The sequence below is a fragment of the Chelonoidis abingdonii genome, chromosome 4 (genome assembly GCF_003597395.2).
Source record: "Chelonoidis abingdonii isolate Lonesome George chromosome 4, CheloAbing_2.0, whole genome shotgun sequence".
NCBI classification, from domain to species: domain Eukaryota; kingdom Metazoa; phylum Chordata; order Testudines; family Testudinidae; genus Chelonoidis; species Chelonoidis abingdonii.
This window is the reverse complement of record NC_133772.1, coordinates 91,932,296-91,949,503: the sequence shown is the minus strand read 5'-3', so window position 1 is coordinate 91,949,503 and position 17,208 is coordinate 91,932,296. Positions and strand designations below refer to the sequence as shown.

The following is a 17,208-nucleotide window of genomic DNA, read 5'->3' as shown; positions in this document are numbered from 1 at the left end:
TGGACCTCTTTGCCAGAGCTAAGAACAAAACTGCCATCTATTCTGTGCAAGGAAGAGTTTAGGGGTCAGTTTCTTGGGAATCCCTGCCTTCCTCACCTGGATGACAGAGAGGCACAACAACAGCAGCAGTTTTGATACCTACCCAGGAAATCAATCAGCCTTGATGTTATATGGTCCAAAATAATAAATATGTTTTAATAAAAAAATTAGAATTAAAAATGGCAAACAAAACAGGCTGTATTACATTAGAAGCACTGAGGTGATTGCTGAAACTTACTAGCAACTATTACTATTTTCAATTACTATTTGCTATCAAAAATATAAATTAAATAGCAGGATGATATCCGGCTTCAAAATGCCAAGAAAAGCAAATGATGAATTGCCAAGAGCCCTAAAAATAACATTTTAAAAAATAAATAATTTAAAGGGTGGTGGATTCTGAGGACAAGGCAGTAATAGTCAGACAAGGAGAAAAGAAACTCAGACAAATGTGTGAACTGCTACGAGGTTTTATGCAGATATAAACCCATAGGTTACTCTTTTAAACGCTATAGCCATGAATGACAACTATATCATGTGTGCATGTAAAATATGTCCCTAAGGCCGGTCTCCGTCAGCAGCTCCATACATCCTTCCTGTCGGACATGGAACAGCTGCCTTGGCTATGCAGGGGGGTGTATGGTGCCTGGAAGCGCACAGCCTGAAAAAGCAGGTTCTGAGATGCACAGTCCCGCATCGCTCCCAGTCCCTGGCTTGGCCCCCTGCTTCCGGCTGTCTCACCCTCCTGTCCAGCAAGCTTGGCCCTGCGCAGATTCCTCACTACCCTGATTCCCTTCCCCCGCCCCCTCCTGGCCTCGGGAACGGCAAGGATCGCGGCACTGTGGAATCCAGTGACGTGAGGGCAGCGACTTCAACAGCTGTTACTGAGCACGCTCAGCTCTCACGCGCATGCTCAGTAACACCAACGCCGCCAGTAGATCCCGATGACAAGGCAGCGCCAGGAAGGGGCGTCGCGTCGCAGGGAAGGAGCCCATCGGCGCGCACGTCACGTCACGTGACGATCTGGCGGGCTCTTCCGAATCTGCTAGTGGAGTCGGGCGACGGGGAGAGCCAACGGGCCGGGCCAGGCCAGCCCGCGGGACAGGAGCTGCTGCCGCGGCGGGGTGAGTGCGGGGCGGCCTCAGCGCCCCCCTCTGCACCTGGACAGCGCTCCGCGTCTGACGGGGGCCGGGCAGGACTCGCCTGCCCCCACAACTCCCTTCCTGGGCCGGTACCCGGGCAGCTGCGCGGCCTCGAGGCCCAGCCCGCCGTCATCTTCGGGGCCGCAACTGTGCGAACCAGGGGCCGGGCGCCGCCTCCTCGCTGCCCGGCTGTTTCTGCCGCGCTGTTTGCGTGCCCGGCGCTGTACAGATTAATTTTAATTGGGGCCCTCACGCTGCGGAGCAGGGCCAGTGGGAGGGTCCATCCTCCACACATGACTAACTCTGCCTGCCGCGTGTGTAGTTGCATTGACTTCAAAGGCCCGGGTTGGGGTAGGTGAGTAAAGTTATTCAGGGCTGTGTTTGAGAGATTGGGCCCGAAATGTCAGTTATATTTGAAGGCGTTCTTAGTTGCTGTACCAAAAATATTAATAACTGCACCCAGCTCAGTACCAACTCAAGGAGACTTGGGTGTCACTGTAGACAGGTCAACAAAGATCTCTACTTAATATAGAGCTGTAATAAAAAAAAGCAAACAGTATTAGGATATATAAGGAATAAGATGGCAAATAACATAGAGACTCTTGTCATATACAATCAGTGATATGGCCTCACCTGGACTATTTTGAGTAGTTGCTATCCTTCTCAAAAGGGATAATACAGACTTAGAAGTGGTTCAGAAAGTGATCAGGGGGTTGAGAAAAAATCTCATAGGGAGAGAGAATGAAAAGATTGGGGTTCCTGACCTTAGATAGGAGTTAAATAATAGAGGACATGATAAAAGTGTATACAATAATGAATGGTATAGAAAAGGTAGTTTAGGAACTTCTTTTTGCCTGCCTCATAACAGAAGAACAAGGGGATAGTCAACAAAACTAAAGAGGGAAATTCAGAACAGTAAAAGAAAACACTTTTTCACACAATGTGTGTAATTAGACTGTGGATATCATTGCTACTGGATGTCCTTGAGGACAAGAACTTAGCAAGATTCAAAAAGGGATTTGACATTTATGTGGATAATGACTATCCAGCGTTATAATTTATGATTAAAAAATTTGGAAGGGATATTAAAGTTCATGCTCCAGGGATTTAAGATCATATCCAAGTCTTAAAAGTCCAAGATGAGGCCTAATGGGAACAGATTGCCACATTTGCCTGCAGTAAGATTCTTTCACCTTCTCTGAAGCATCTGATACTAGTGACTCATGGAGACAGGGTACTGGACTAGATGGTTTTTGTCTCTGATCCAGTATGTCAATTCTTATGTTCATTCACATAGGTCTCTTTTGGTCTCAGAACAGCTAATAGGAACTGGGATAGATGGACATTTAAAACCCCAACAGCTATTTTGTGTATTCTGTCCCTATAAATAAAAGGCAAAAAGATAATGACCTAGGCAGCGTTGTTTCTAAATAGAAATTTTTCCTAGTTTTCTGTGAGAGGTCATTATTATGGCTGTGAGTTTATCACGGAAGTCACAGATTGTGACTTTCTGTGACCTCCATGACTTCTGCAGCAGCCACTGCTCCCCCGCACCCAGCAGCAGGTGTTTGGGTAGGGTGCTCATGGCTGAAGGTTGGGATGTGGGAGGGAATGAGGGCTCTGGGTGGCACTTACCTCAGGGGGGCTCCCTGGAAGCAGTGACATCCCTCGGCTCTCAGAGAGATGCGCAGCCAGGGGGCTCTGTATGCTGTCTCCACCTGCAGGTACCACCCCCATAGCTCCCATTGGCAGAGCTGCCTGGCCACGCCTCTGTTGGAGCTGAGGGATGTTGCCACTTCCAGGGAGGCAGATAGGGAGCCTGCCAACCCCCGGGCTGCCCCCCTCACCCCTCCAAGCACCTGCAGCGCGTGTGCACACACCCACCCACCGGCACCCCTGAGCTGCACCCCTCCCCAAGATTTAGTCAGGGATCTATAGTACAAGTCATGGACAGGTCCTGAGCTATTGATTTTTGTTTACTGCCCGGGACCTGGCCATGACTTTTACTCGAAATACCTGTGACTAAAATGTAGCCTTAGTCATTGTTCCTTTAATTGTTGCAGGTCTTTCTCACATCCCTTTTCCCAACATCCAAAACATCAGGTTAGATCTCTTAAACTCCTGCAGAAGTATATATGGAAAAAAATCATAAACTTCTCTGCCAGGAGCCAAATTTGTTTAGTATGTGTTGGGGCCAGATAAATATCAGGGATATAGTCAACTCAAAGTATGTCATAAAGTGCAGACTTGATTCAATCTTCAGAATAATGTCTTTGTAATCCTTTATGTCAAGGGAATTTGGTTCTAAAATGAGTCTCCAAGAGTGGTGCATAATCAACAAGAAATCCTATAAAGAGATCTTTGATATCACACTCTTCATCATTTAGATTTAAAATTACATTTTAGAAAATTCTCTGTTAAATCCCCTATCATTTTTTATTAGATGACCTTAACATTTTTTAGTGAGTTGCACAAAGAGAAAAATACACATAAGGAATTAATCATTTGCTGTAATATACATACAGTTTAATACCATGTGGGAGAGAAAAGTTCCTGTATTCTATGATGAAAAAGCTGTGGAACAAGTGCAGTATGTTTAGAAACATTTGATTGTCTTGTGGAAGAGAAGCATGTTTAAGCAGTGGATTTTTGTGATGCTACAAATATTGTATTTTCTCTTAGGGAAGTTGTATTTAATATTTGGCGCAATGGCCATGCAAATGCAATATGAAGCAAATGCAGAAACATCAACTGAGGAAGAGAGCTTGGGTCCACAGCCCATATCTAGGCTAGAGGTATGTAAAGAGTGGCTAGCTCAGGAACTGTTTACCAAACAAACCGTCTTTATCTTTAACTAGAATTGCATTTAAAAATTGCCGCTGTCTTGCCTACTTGACTTTTGTCAAAGAAGAAAAATCTTGTCTAGAAATGTATGTAAAAAATGTGAAAGATTGACGTCAAGAATGCATTAATACGAAACACAATGTTCAGTTACCACTCTAATAATATACTGGTACTCCAAGGTTTGTAATAAATGCACTGAAACCAAATAAAACTGTTACTTTGTTCATAAAGAGGTTAGATTTTGAACCACAACATAACATTAACATGCTGAATATCTTGTTGGGGCAGGATGGACTCCTTTTCCTGAACTTGTACTGCTCCTTCTTCAATAGGTAATAAGCCAAATAGTGCCTGTTTCATATGATGTGGTATCTTTAACATTGATACTGATACATGCAAGTAGAATATAGTATAAAGGAGAATTTATGGAGAGAAGCAGCCATTTCAGCTATGGTTTTATTTGCAATTGGATGGGGAAGTGACACTCATTTATGTTGCATTGTAGAATTAGACTTATAGTCTGATCCAGCTCCCACTGACGTCAATTACAGAGTTTCCATTGACGTTGGTGGAAGTTGGATCAGGCTGGACCAGTGTGTCTGCTTCTGAATGTTGTTTTTATTTTAATTTTATTTATTTATTTATATATATATTTTTTTCTTTCAGCAATGTGGTATAAATGCAAATGATGTTAAGAAGTTGGAAGAAGCTGGATTTCACACAGTTGAGGCTGTTGCTTATGCACCAAAGAAGGAGCTACTAAATATTAAAGGCATCAGTGAAGCCAAGGCTGACAAAATCTTGGTAATTATACTTTCCAGTTACATAAACAATTTAATCCAATTAAATAAATAAGTGATCTTGGGGACCTCAATTTGTTGGTGCCTGGCACTTCTTGAAAACAAAGCCCCTTTAAAGTGTCTCAAGTGGGGCACCTGAAACCACTAATTACCTTTTAAAAATCTTGGTGCTTCTGGTGAACACTCTAAGCCAATGGGAGAGAGCTCTCCTGTCAACTTAATGACTGCACCTCCATGAGAGGCTGTAGCTGTGTTGGCAGGAGAAGCTCTCCTGCAGACATAGCACTGTCTTCATGGGGGGTTAAGGTCAGCATAAACTATGTTGCAGTGTGGATTTTTCACAACCCTGAACGATATAGTTATATTGAAGTAAGTATGTAGTATAGACCTGGCCTAAGTTTGTTCTTCATGACAAACAATGTGAAGCCTACAGTTTTTTACAGGGAAAATATGCAAAAAGCCACAGGGTCCCTTTGTTTTTCTGAAAATACCCTTCATTTTGTAATACAAGTATTATAACATATTTACTTTTAAGAATTTAAAAACTCTGTTTACTATTACTTGGTTACATTCCCGTATTTTCCTATAAAGCCAAATTTTTAAAAACTGATGGAAAAGTTCTTGCTTGGTGGTGGGCAAGCTGGAGATAACAAAAAAGACAACTTACTATGAATAAAAACCCCTAACTAAATATTTTTTTGTCCTTGGCTGGAAGGCCCTATTTATTAGTCAGAATGCTGTGGTGTGTGTTCTTGCTAATATTTGTTATAAATCAGTGGAGATAGTTTTATAAAACTTGTGTACTGGGGGCCCTGTCTCCTTTTGGTTTGTAACCATATTGACCAGAACAGTGTGTTTAAGAACAGTTTTTTAACGTAGTTCTGCCTGAACATGGTTCAGTGTATCCACTTTATAGCAATACCTATAAAACCATGCTACAACAGTGTTGGTACGTTCATAGTAAGAACATTTGAGAACTGTTTGTGGTTGTATGTTTTGGGACTTCTGTCCAATGATATCAAAGCAGCCATGAACTCTGGATTGACAACTGAGTTGGAAATTGTGGATAATACAGATGTTGACACTGTGTGCATCTGTGCTACTGGAAGTGATAGGCTGACTGGTGTTCTTTAAGTTACTTCATTCTGTGGCACTTGCCTCTTTTCAGATTTGTCAACTGTGTATATAGACAAGAATAGACATGTTCGTAAGACCTGAACCACTTCTCATTCATCAAAATATGAGCTGATAAAACTCAAAGCTTTCCCCACTGCGTATATTTGCTTACCAACAATAGGGAGCTAGCTAGCTTTCGAAATAAAATATGTGCACGTGCTAAATATTTTGATTTTCACACATGGAGGAATAAGGCAAGCTGGTTTTTGTGAAAATGATTGTTGCTGTAAAATAGACAAAATAGATTCTGGAGATATTTCTTTGAATGAGATTTCCTTCCAACTATGTATAAGTAACTGAAAGTATAATCTGACCAGAAGAAATGTGCTGAAATACATGCCCATTTTTGTAAATGCTTCTCCACATTGTGGAAGAGGAAAATTCCTGTATTTGTTAGTTATACGAGAGATAATACAGCCTGTAAACACACAATATGTCTCCCCTTCACCCTATATATAGTTTGGTTTTGTTATCCTTGTCTTCAGGCAGAAGCAGCTAAAGTGATTCCAATGGGTTTCACCACAGCAACAGAGTTCCACCAGCAGAGGTCCGAGATCATCCAGATCACCACTGGATCCAAAGAACTTGATAAACTGCTTCAAGGTGTTAATTCTACTTATCATCTTGGTGCATTATTTTAGTTAGCTTTCCTGTCACTTCTGGAAATCATAAACCCCATATGAGAAGTGCGTGGTATAAGGGGTTTTCTGCTAACTGCACTGGAATCTCCTTAGCACTGCTCTGCCTTATAATGATCAGTTCCACACAGCTAGCACCTGCAGAGAAAGCTGCAGGAGAAGTTCCAATAGGAAAGGAACTTCACTGGATGTGGGAGGACACAAGACATAGTTTTACATTTTAAATACATTTCCTTTTATTGACTAGTACTGAAGTTTTATTGAGAAATAGAAGCAGGTATTTGCTTCTCCCTAATCCTCCCTGCCTATATGAGAAATGCAAAGTAGAATGGTGTTTCCCTTAACTTAGCTAACCTGTTCTCACAAGAACTCTTATCTGGCCCCCTTATCCACAACATGCACAAACCCAGGTACCCAGAACTGTTGTTATAACTAACTAATTAATTGAGTTTTGAAATGTAAGTGATCTCTTCTAAAGCAAAGCTACACAGATACAGCAAACACATCTGACAGGCTAGTCCCCATAACTAAGAAATTATATGTTGTGTTGTGCATTTATAGCCTATGATGTTAATACAAGTGTGATTGTATTTTTCTTTTCCAGGAGGAATAGAAACAGGGTCCATAACTGAGATGTTTGGGGAATTCCGCACTGGGAAGACACAGTTGTGTCACACGCTGGCAGTAACTTGTCAAGTAAGTGGTTGGTCATTTTATTAAAATCAAATATGTATTTAGAAAAACATTGTTTCTGAATCCTTGCCAATCAAAGTACCTTTCTCACTCACACAAATAAGCATGCAGCTAAAAAGGTTGTGCAAAATATCTGTAGTCACATATAGTGTATAGCAGAAACCATCCAGATTTTTGTGACACCATGGACTGAATTGGCAGCTTGCTAGGATCTCGTGTACCATGCTTACTCTGCTTGTAGGGGTAACTTTAGTAGAGATTTGATATATTTAAAAAGAAACCTATGATAGATATCAAGCATGAAATTAAAAACCAAGTTATGTTCAGTCAGACTACAGAAATAATAAATGGTACTCAGGAAGCTAGTTGTTGCCTTGCTTTGCTTCTTTGGGGAAGTTTGGGATCTGAAAACAAACTTTCTGGTTTCTCTCTAACCTGCAGACAAGGGCAGAGTATTCAACTTGACCACTTAAGTTAGGGTGCATACGTTAGTGTTTTTGTGTTCAAATTGGCTATTGGGTGCTCAGGTTTTAGGAACCTTAGTGCTGATTTGTGCACTTGATATAGAGTTGAGTACCTAACTTATGTGTCCATTCTGAAAATGAGGCTCCTGTACTGGGGTTTTTCACTTTCCGGATTGTTTCTCAGAGGGAGGGAGGCTGTTTGGCTCACTGATTCTGGTGTATCACTAAATGTACTAGTATCAGTATCAGGGTGTCAGGCAGTAATTGGCTTTAATTTCCCAGGCCTGGAAACTGTGTTCAGGGACATTTACTTGTTGTTCTCATTAGCTTCCCATTGACCGAGGTGGTGGCGAAGGAAAGGCCATGTACATCGACACAGAGAGTACCTTCCGCCCAGAACGTCTGCTTGCTGTGGCTGAAAGGTCTGTACTTACGGTTAGAAATTCACTGGCTCTAGTTAAAACAAATGCATGCATTGCCTCATCAGTAAGTTTTCCAGTGATCACATTGTACATCAACTCGACTCCTTATATATACTTCAGTGGAAGCTGCCTGTTAGGACAGTTTCTACAAGATCTTCGCACATTACAGCTGTCCACCTGTACAGAAGAAGTTTGAAACAATATGCGTACATTGGCTTTTGGCAAACACATTTTGTGACCGTTCTCCAACTTTACTGAACAGCTAGAATAACTAGCCTTTATTACAGCTGATGACACTAATTTACTTTTTAGTAGCTGTTCCTTGTAAACCCAGTTCTGTCTAAAGTGCTGTACATTCAAAAGATTTCATTTTGAGCTTAGCCTACAAATATTACTGTAGAAACAACAGAGGATCCCATGTGTAAACCTCTTCACGATATCCATTAGAACTAGGTACTTGTCAGAAAAGGTGGGCCAACATTCCCAATCTGAAAAGCTGTGAAATCTGTAGTCCCTTCTTCAAAATCTGAGGCTAACACTTCTAGTACTGTAATAATTAACAGATCTAGTTAACTCATCCATGTTGTGAGTGACTAGAATCTCAGCACTAGACCAGAGGGATCAGCAGCATTAATTAACCAAAACACCCTGCCAGCTGGACTTCCCAATAAAATGAACATTGTGTTTCTGGCCCACAGCCTATTGTGTCATGCGGAAAGGCTGGTTTGATTTGGATACAATGGTTAAGATGTTCTGCAGAGATCTAGCAGTAAAAGTATTCAGCTGGCTTCCTGCTTTCCTCTGGCTAACCTGCTTCGGGTTTGTGGTTTGTCAGAATGCTGTCTGCTTTTGGAAAAAACCTGCCCTGCACCAATTTTCTGTCTAAAAAAATCCCTTTACTGTTTCCTCCTGGACTAACTGTACACACACAGGCAAGGTTTATCAATCTGTAAGTGATTGTGCCCTCTCAATTCGCCCCAGGGTGTTTCCTTCTAGAGGCCCTGACTATCACTGAGAGACTTCCTCAGCACATTTCTTCGGGTGGTGCTGGTGATCTGTGCCAAAACCCCACATGAGCTGTATTATGGGGAAAGCCACAGCTGCTTCACTTGCTTTGGATGACTTCATAGTATGATCTATATTGTAAAATCACACTGCATAGCTACCAGTCTATATGCAACACACACTCAGGGTCTGTAGGCCTTTCCAAGACTATATTTGGTAAACCAAATATGCTATATGGGAACAAACTGGTACAACTACTAGCTTCTTGGCCAACACACTTGTCTTTATGGAAGGATGTACTTAACCCGCTGTTCTCCTCTAAATTTTAAGGGCCCTCTGGGTCATTATCAACATGCCCAGTGGCAAGAAATCAGTCATCAAGGTGGCTCCAACCTTTAGTAATGCAGCAGTGACTGAAGTATTGCAGATAGAGGATTGTTTTACTCTTTACGTAGATATCTCTTGAATTTATAATCAAAATTTAAATTAGTTCATGAATCTTTTTTCCGTCTTATAATGTTTTATTGGAGTATCACACTGCCTTTAGTGTATTCCATTGCAGGATGGTAATTTGTGTGTTTTCATTCTCTTGTTCTCAAGTTTGTTTTGCAAAGATGTCCTGGATGGTGGTGGGTGGCTGCTGTTTCTAGGCAGTAAGATCCTGTAAGTTCAATGGGAAGATCACTTTTATTTTCAAATTTTCAAGTTAATTGCTCTTTTTATCACCAGTTTTTATTTACCTCTAAGAATCTCAATATCTCTCTCTCCCTATACCAACCTGTAGGATCAGTTTAATCTAGCCTTCAGGTGCACCTGCTAGTGAACTGCTGTAGGCAAAGTTACAGAATCTCCCAAGCTGTTCCCATCTGATTTGTTTCTCTAGGTATGGCTTATCTGGCAGTGATGTCCTTGATAATGTGGCATATGCTCGAGCATTTAACACAGACCATCAGACCCAGCTCCTTTATCAGGCATCTGCTATGATGGCTGAATCAAGGTAACAAAACTGACAAACAGAAATAACTTGTGCACTCTTAAATGACAATACTGTAAAGTTACCCAAAATGAAGGACAAGTATGTAGATTGCATAATTGCAAAACAGATACTAAATATTATTAATTTTTCATCAAATACTTTTAAACATGTCTACACTCTATAATACCTGTCATGAGACCAGACTTGATTCCTTTCAGAAGAGACAATGGGTCATCCCGCTAAAAGAGGGATCCAGCCAATAAACCTCATGTGAAACTGCAAATATTTGTAAATAAGAGATGTTCCGTAACTGCTGGTGAAATTTTGGGTGATTCTGACTCATGCTGTGGTAGGTTGGAGAGTAGTATTTTACAAAGAATAGGTGCCAGCAGTAGATGCAGTTCAGTTCACATTAATTTTTAGGAAAGGGGAAATTGTATTCAAATGTTGAGTGTTAAAGAACTGTGATAAAATCAGAGGGCTGTGATGGATTTAATTTAGTTTTAGAATTAAAATCAGTAGTTGAACTGGAGAGAAGAATAAACTGATTATGTAGGTATCTAGAACAGAGGTGGGCAAAGTACGGCTTGCAGTCCACATCCGGCCCGTAGGACTGTCCTGCACGGCCCCTGAGCTCCCAACCAGGGAGGCTAGCCCCCAGCCCCTCTCCTGCTGTCCTCCCTCCCCTGAAGCCTCAGCTCACTGTGCCGCTGGGCAGCTCAGCACTGGTGTATCCCCTTGCACGGGGTGGGTGGGCAGGCAGGGGAGAGCAGGGAGGGAGGCTCACCCGCAGCCTCAGGTGGGAGGTGTGGGAGGCAGGAGCGCGGCGAACGTGGCCGAATGACTCAGGAGGATCACCGGGTGGCCGCGCAGCCGGCCGGAGAGAAGCAGCACTTTAAAGGGGAAACCGCTGGTTCTCTCCGGCTGCGCAGCTGCCCCTGCTCCTCCTGAGTCCTCCACTCATGTTCGCAGGGCTACATTCTGAAAGGGGCTAAGGGAGGGTGGAGGGGTTGAATAGGGGAGGGAGTCCCAGATATGGGGTGGGAGTCCTGTGGGGCCGGTCGGGGGGCAGTCAGGGAAGTGGGAGCAGGGGAGCTGGATAAGGGGTGGGGTTTTGGGGGGGTGGTGATTAGGGGCAGGAAGTGGGAGGAGGCGGGGACCAGGCTGTTTGGGGACGTGCAGCCTATTGGCCCATACTATTTCACAACCCCGAGGTGGCCCTTGGACCAAAATGTTTGTTTGTCCATCCCTGATCTAGAAACTATTCATTAAAGGCTTGATCTTCCAAGGTGCTGATCACTCTGAGCTGATGAATCAAAACATTAAAGCACATACTTACAAGTTCTGATACATGTGAGTAGCCCCACTGAAGTTGATGGGCTACTTACATCCTTGAGTGGTTAGCTGATCTGTGCACCTTGTAGGATTGAGCCCTACTGTTGTGGAGACTCCATCCTGCTCCAGAACCTTCAAACTTTGACTAACTGTAGTGCTAGTTGTCATAGCTCCTAAACTACTGCAGCCTCTTAATGCACCATAGCAAAGGACTGAGTGGGACATGTTAGACGCACGGTGCTATGGGTACTGATGTTCAGTAAGTGGTGGGTTGGTGAGTTCAGCCCCACTTGAAAATGTATTTGAGTTGGTGCCAGCTGTGTTCTCCTCCCTTGAAAACCTGACCGTTCTTGAGGAAACCCCACCTGTAGAGTGTGCTCTATGCCTCATCTACTCTGAGAACATAAGACTGGCCATACTGAGTCAGTGCCAGTCCTTTCTCATACTCTTGAAATAACTGAGGAGAGGGGTAGGAGTGAAGACTTTAGTACCATCTTAATTGGGGGAAATGGGTACGGCCTTTAGATCACTACGTATTGTATAACTATTGCATTATGGAGGTGTCTTTTTAAAAACATTGCTCCTGATAGTTGGAAGGACAGTTATGTTGATTTATTATTTTGTTTCAGTAATGCCTGCAATGTGCTGACATTGTACAAAGGAAATGAAGGCTTCTGCCCTGAAATGCTTATGAGAGCCAGACAGGCACTGAAAGTAATACCTATGCCATGTTCTCTAGGTATGCATTGCTGATAGTGGATAGCGCCACGGCCCTATACAGGACTGATTACTCTGGCAGGGGTGAGCTGTCGGCCAGGCAGATGCATTTGGCCAGATTTTTGCGTATGCTACTTCGACTTGCAGATGAGGTAAACTGTCAGTGGACTGTCTCCTTCATTCCTCGTATTATTTCATTCTCTGAGTAACCACTTTCTGCAACATTTCCTCTGACTGGAGTTTACTTCATACACTGGATTTTCCACATATTCGTATATCTCCCAGTATCAGTCTGAGGGAGGAGAGTTGACTGGATCTCACTAGCTCTAGAATGGGAAAGTAGTCCCTACAGAGGAGATCTGGTTACCAGGGAGTTTGGCTTTTACTAGCTCTATCTGTGAAAAAGAAACAAAACTTGATTTTGTTCCTCTTTCCTAATAGTTTGGCGTGGCAGTTGTGATCACTAACCAGGTGGTAGCACAGGTAGACGGAGCTGCCATGTTTAGTGCAGATCCCAAAAAGCCTATTGGAGGGAACATCATAGCACATGCCTCAACCACAAGGTAAGACCACATTCCTAAATTCCGTTCACGTTACGCTTCAGTCTCATGAAACCATTATTAACTAGACACCTAAATGTTTCTGATTTTTTTGTATGGGATCTGTCAGGCAATAGCGTTTCTGATCTTTTTTTCAAAAACCTATGGGCATCTTTGATCACTGAAAGCTGACTTTTATTTCCAATTAATGTGGTGAAATGAGGGTAGCTTTATGCTACCAGAAATGCAATGCTGACTTACTGAAAGCCAACAGTATTTGAATTAATTGCTTTGTTTTTCTCTTTGTCAGGCTCTCTCTGAGAAAAGGCCGAGGTGAAACCAGAATATGCAAAATTTATGACTCTCCTTGCCTTCCTGAGGCTGAAGCTATGTTTGCTATTAACGCTGATGGAGTGGGAGATGCTAAAGACTGAGGAACCTATTCCATTTCACTAGTAACAACATGAGGCTGTTGACCAAAGGAGGCTGCTTTCTCTTTATGGCCAACTTTTACTGATGATCTACTGCAGCCACTGAAAAGACTGCCTGAGGAATCTAATCATATTTGTGTGACTACACAGATATATTTGGGACACATCACAAACAACTAGTCCTGGTTGGAGGAGCTTTTCTCTTGGGGTATAACTGCATGTTAATCTAACATGGTTCTTTAGAACACTCGAGAGGGTCATAGTTTCCATTGTCATAATTCCCCTGATAACTGTTGCTACAATTGGATGCTTCCAATGGAGGTAGCCACAGTAGTGGTGTTACTGCACTTGGCAACAATTTATAACGTTTTTGTGTGGATTCTATGCGAGGTTATTGGGTTTGTCAAATGGGAAGAGTGATAACTTAAACATTTTCCCAGTTACTTTAATGATTGAGAAATAAAACAAAATAGTGTTACAAGATACAGATACAAGAATAACCGCTGCATCGTGTAGCTCCGATGAAGATCACAATATACTAATTCCATTCTTTTGGGTGTTGAAAACATCCTCTGTTTTTGAATTTGCATTTGTGTGGATTTCTTTTCTCTCTCCATAGTACTGAGTGAGAATCTCTGTTTTTAATAAGGGAGTCATGAAATATTGGTTATTAGTGGTTTCTGGGATTCAGACAGCCACCAGTTCAGACTACTGCATTTTGTGCTGAGCCAATGAGTAGAAAGTACATTAGTTTGCGCTGGTGCCGCTGATTCCCAGAACCTGAATTACTAGCTACAACTTTTCTTTGTAGGTTCCTCTGCACAGCCACTGCTAAGCACACTGTAACTCTGTGCTGTAAGTAGCTTGTAGACCCCTTGTGGGAGCACTTTTGTGATTAGATCTTAGCCATGTGAATAATCCTTTTACACAAGGGGTAATTGTGATTTAGGATTGATTGATTAAAGTTAGTCATAATGGTAATGCTTGGCAGTGAAAATGGTGTCTCCTTTCATTCTTTGTCCATACCTGGCTTCATAACTGTTTCTGGGGAACAGAAGGGAGGAACACACATAATTGAGTCTAACTGTGACAATTAAACTAAACTGTGTACAATCTTAATGATCAAATACTTCCCTTCAGTAACATTAATATGTGTTTATCCTGTAAATTCCTGTCTCTTTGTACTGATGGCAGAAAACTGTTCCCCTTCCTTTTCCTTCATATAGAGAGGGCCATATCAACTGTGTACTGATTCCATTCAAAACAACAGCTATTCACTAGGACTGGTGTCGGTGGAATTAACTTTGTGTAAGAACCAGCACCTATAATGAAAATGTGTTGATCCAGGGTAAGAAGTAATAGCAGTAACACTGAAACTACTATAAGTTTGGTGCCCTTCAGTGAAAAAGTGACTCAGCACTTTAGCATACACACACTATAGGTGGGGCTGGTAGCTCCTCCTATTATCAGGCTGACATTTCCTATTATAAGACTAAGTTTTCAGTTTATCATTTTGCCAGATTTTAACTACTGGGGCTGACATTTTTCCAGGCTGGGTGTCGTCTTTCAGCTGAACTGTTTTTGTAAAATTTCAGCCAACAGAGTTTGGATACTTTCAAAAATGAGGCTAGAGAAAAATACTTTGTTCTGCCCTTTTCTTTGAGAGGCTCTAGCACCCAGATCCTTTAGACAGGGCCTTGAAATGTGGCGGGGAGCTAGCGTTTGGGTCAAAGATGTGCTTTTTGGTGATTAAGGAGACTGGCACTAAGAAAGCACAGACTACCTTAATTCAGCCATTTCTTAACTTTTGAGTGTTTGACTTTGCAGCCTTAATGTTCTTTTAACATAGTTTTTTGTATACAATATAAAGTTGCAGTCATCTCTAGTATAAAACACACCTATTGTTAAATAGCACAAAATACTACACCACAATTTAGAAAATCACAAACATTATTCAGTTTGTAATTGCACACAATGTAATTAGCTCTTGTGAAATTTACCCAGTAAACTGGAATTAATATTCCTCCACAAAGTGCCATGAAATCTGTTTTAAGTTTGATATGAAACCAACCCTCAATAGCAGACTGCCCCCTTCGTATCATGCTGGATAACCAATTCAATTCTAACTCAAAGAAATGTCACCTACTGAATTGCCAACACTATTCTATTCTAGATAGGTTTTTATACCACATTTATCACTCTGGTCAGTGCCTTCTAGTAAGGCATTAAGCAACATGACTAACATCTGTCATGTTTATCCTCTAATCCTTCCCAGGAGGAGAAGCATGTGCACTGGAATGTCTTGTTTTAGTAGGTTTATATTGTGCATCGCTATACATTTGTTAGAGATGGCAATGAGCCTTGCAGTTGGAACAAAAGATGGTCAGGTTTGTGATGATCCTTAGTTCCTTGTGGCATTCATTCCACAGTCTCAGACCAGCCCCAAGTAAAGTTCAGTCTCCTGCAGAGATGCACATTTTTACAACAGATTTTCATTGCAGGTGTCCTACGAAGTAGCAGCTAGATCTGACAGCTTAGCTTCTGAGATTTAATCTGAGAGAAGTTTGAGTTTAAAGGCATCTCGTCTATTAAGACTTTTTTGGTGCATAGTAATGCCAGTTTTTTCTAGCAGATAACTACTCCTGAATTTGCAGAGAACAAGGTTAGCTTTATCCAGCTTTCAGCAGCACTGAAAGTTCCATTTCTAGTCTCATCCTACTATGTATTGTCTTGCGTCTGCTGTGCTTTGACAGCATCTGCTAATATAGTCTCTCTGTTTAGATCTCCCTGTATGTTATCACCATAAAATTAAACTGATGCTACTAATCCATTTTTTCCTCCATTTCTAATGCTAATAGTTGGTCTTCTGCACAGTTGCAGTTACTCCTGAAGTTCTTACCTGTATTGGCATCAAATTGCCACACTCCATAAAAACTCTGGTTTCCGTGCAGGCTAAGAGTCTAGCTGTAGTTGCAAGACTTAGAGCTAAGCATTTAGGGAGAAATGGAGCCAAATTTTTCAAAAGCACCCAAGTTACTTAAAGCCTAAACCTATTGAAAGTCAGTGGGATTTAGGCTCCTAAAGTACTTAGGAAATTTTGGCTAGCTAGGCATTTCCCCATGAAGGCTGATAGTGCTCATCACACAGCTGTGATTTGTATGTTGAAGTAATAATCCTCTTTGAAACATGTTAAATACTTAAAAATAAGCCTGTCATCCACATCTCCCTTGATCTCAAAGGAGCACGGCTAATACTGCTTTTCCAGTAAACACTTTTCTGATTGGCCCCTTGTAGCACTTTCCTTGACACTTCTAAAAAAGGTGTTGTTGAGATCCCTGGGATGTGATCAGTCCATGGGGGTGGTTATAAATTCAGAGAGCTGCTCTTTTCACAGCAGACCACACTGTTCAAGACAATTTTGCTAAGAACCTAAATTGGAGTCTAGACATGACTAATTTGAAAGGATTATTGTTGAACTGAAAGTTTCACAGTGCATGACAATCTGTGTACTTAGAAGTATTAGTAGGTAGGGGAAATCAGGGGGCTGAAGTATTTGGATTAATTAAAAGTTATGCATGACCAGAACTTGATGTTTTGCTTTTTCTTCTCTCCCCCGCCCCACCCCAGAGGGCCATTGACAGCTGTATTACAGTTGACTGTAATATATCCTGCTGCCTGGACTGACCATAGTGGTTTCAGCACTAGTTAGTTACCAGTCACGAACATCCTGGTGCCTGTCCTCTGTGGAATGACACATCTGCTCTGCATCTCCAGGAGAACTGGCAACACTATTGGCTACTTAATTTGCATTTTGTACACAAATTGAAAAGCGGCATGATTCAAATGTGAAATGTAGAAACCATGGGGCCTGAGGAATTGAACTCGGCTCACAGTTGGAAGAACATGCACATAGTGTCATGCTGTTGAGAAACATTTCAGTGTTCTCTCATAAGAAAACAGTTACAACTCATAACTTGCTGCATCTTA

The 17,208-nt window shown here is 41.9% G+C and overlaps 1 protein-coding gene across 2 annotated transcripts; it reads left to right on the top strand.

Moving 5' to 3' along the window:
- Positions 1–947: 947 nt before the first annotated feature.
- Positions 948–14,202, top strand: RAD51 (RAD51 recombinase). 2 transcript variants are annotated; one of them, XM_032783273.2, is made up of 10 exons: positions 950–1,163; positions 3,864–3,976; positions 4,692–4,829; positions 6,487–6,604; positions 7,244–7,335; positions 8,124–8,218; positions 10,107–10,220; positions 12,274–12,403; positions 12,693–12,814; positions 13,101–14,202. In XM_032783273.2, the coding sequence occupies exons 2-10, from the start codon at positions 3,890–3,892 to the stop codon at positions 13,222–13,224; spliced, it is 1,020 nt and encodes a 339-aa protein (XP_032639164.1). In that variant the 5' UTR covers positions 950–1,163; positions 3,864–3,889; the 3' UTR covers positions 13,225–14,202. The 2 variants fall into 2 exon arrangements, with proteins under 2 accessions (XP_032639165.1, XP_032639164.1); XM_032783274.2 differs by lacking the exon at positions 10,107–10,220 and having other exon boundaries at positions 948–1,163.
- The last annotated feature ends 3,006 nt before the right edge of the window (positions 14,203–17,208 follow it).

Excerpts from the sequence above, each read along its gene's own strand:
- RAD51 (XM_032783273.2), top strand. The coding sequence starts at position 3,890 with ATGGCCATGCAAATGCAATATGAAGCAAATGCAGAAACATCAACTGAG. Across the intron at positions 3,977-4,691 it reads AGCCCATATCTAGGCTAGAG|CAATGTGGTATAAATGCAAA; the intron begins GTATGTAAAGAG and ends TTTTTCTTTCAG. Across the intron at positions 6,605-7,243 it reads ACTTGATAAACTGCTTCAAG|GAGGAATAGAAACAGGGTCC; the intron begins GTGTTAATTCTA and ends TTTCTTTTCCAG.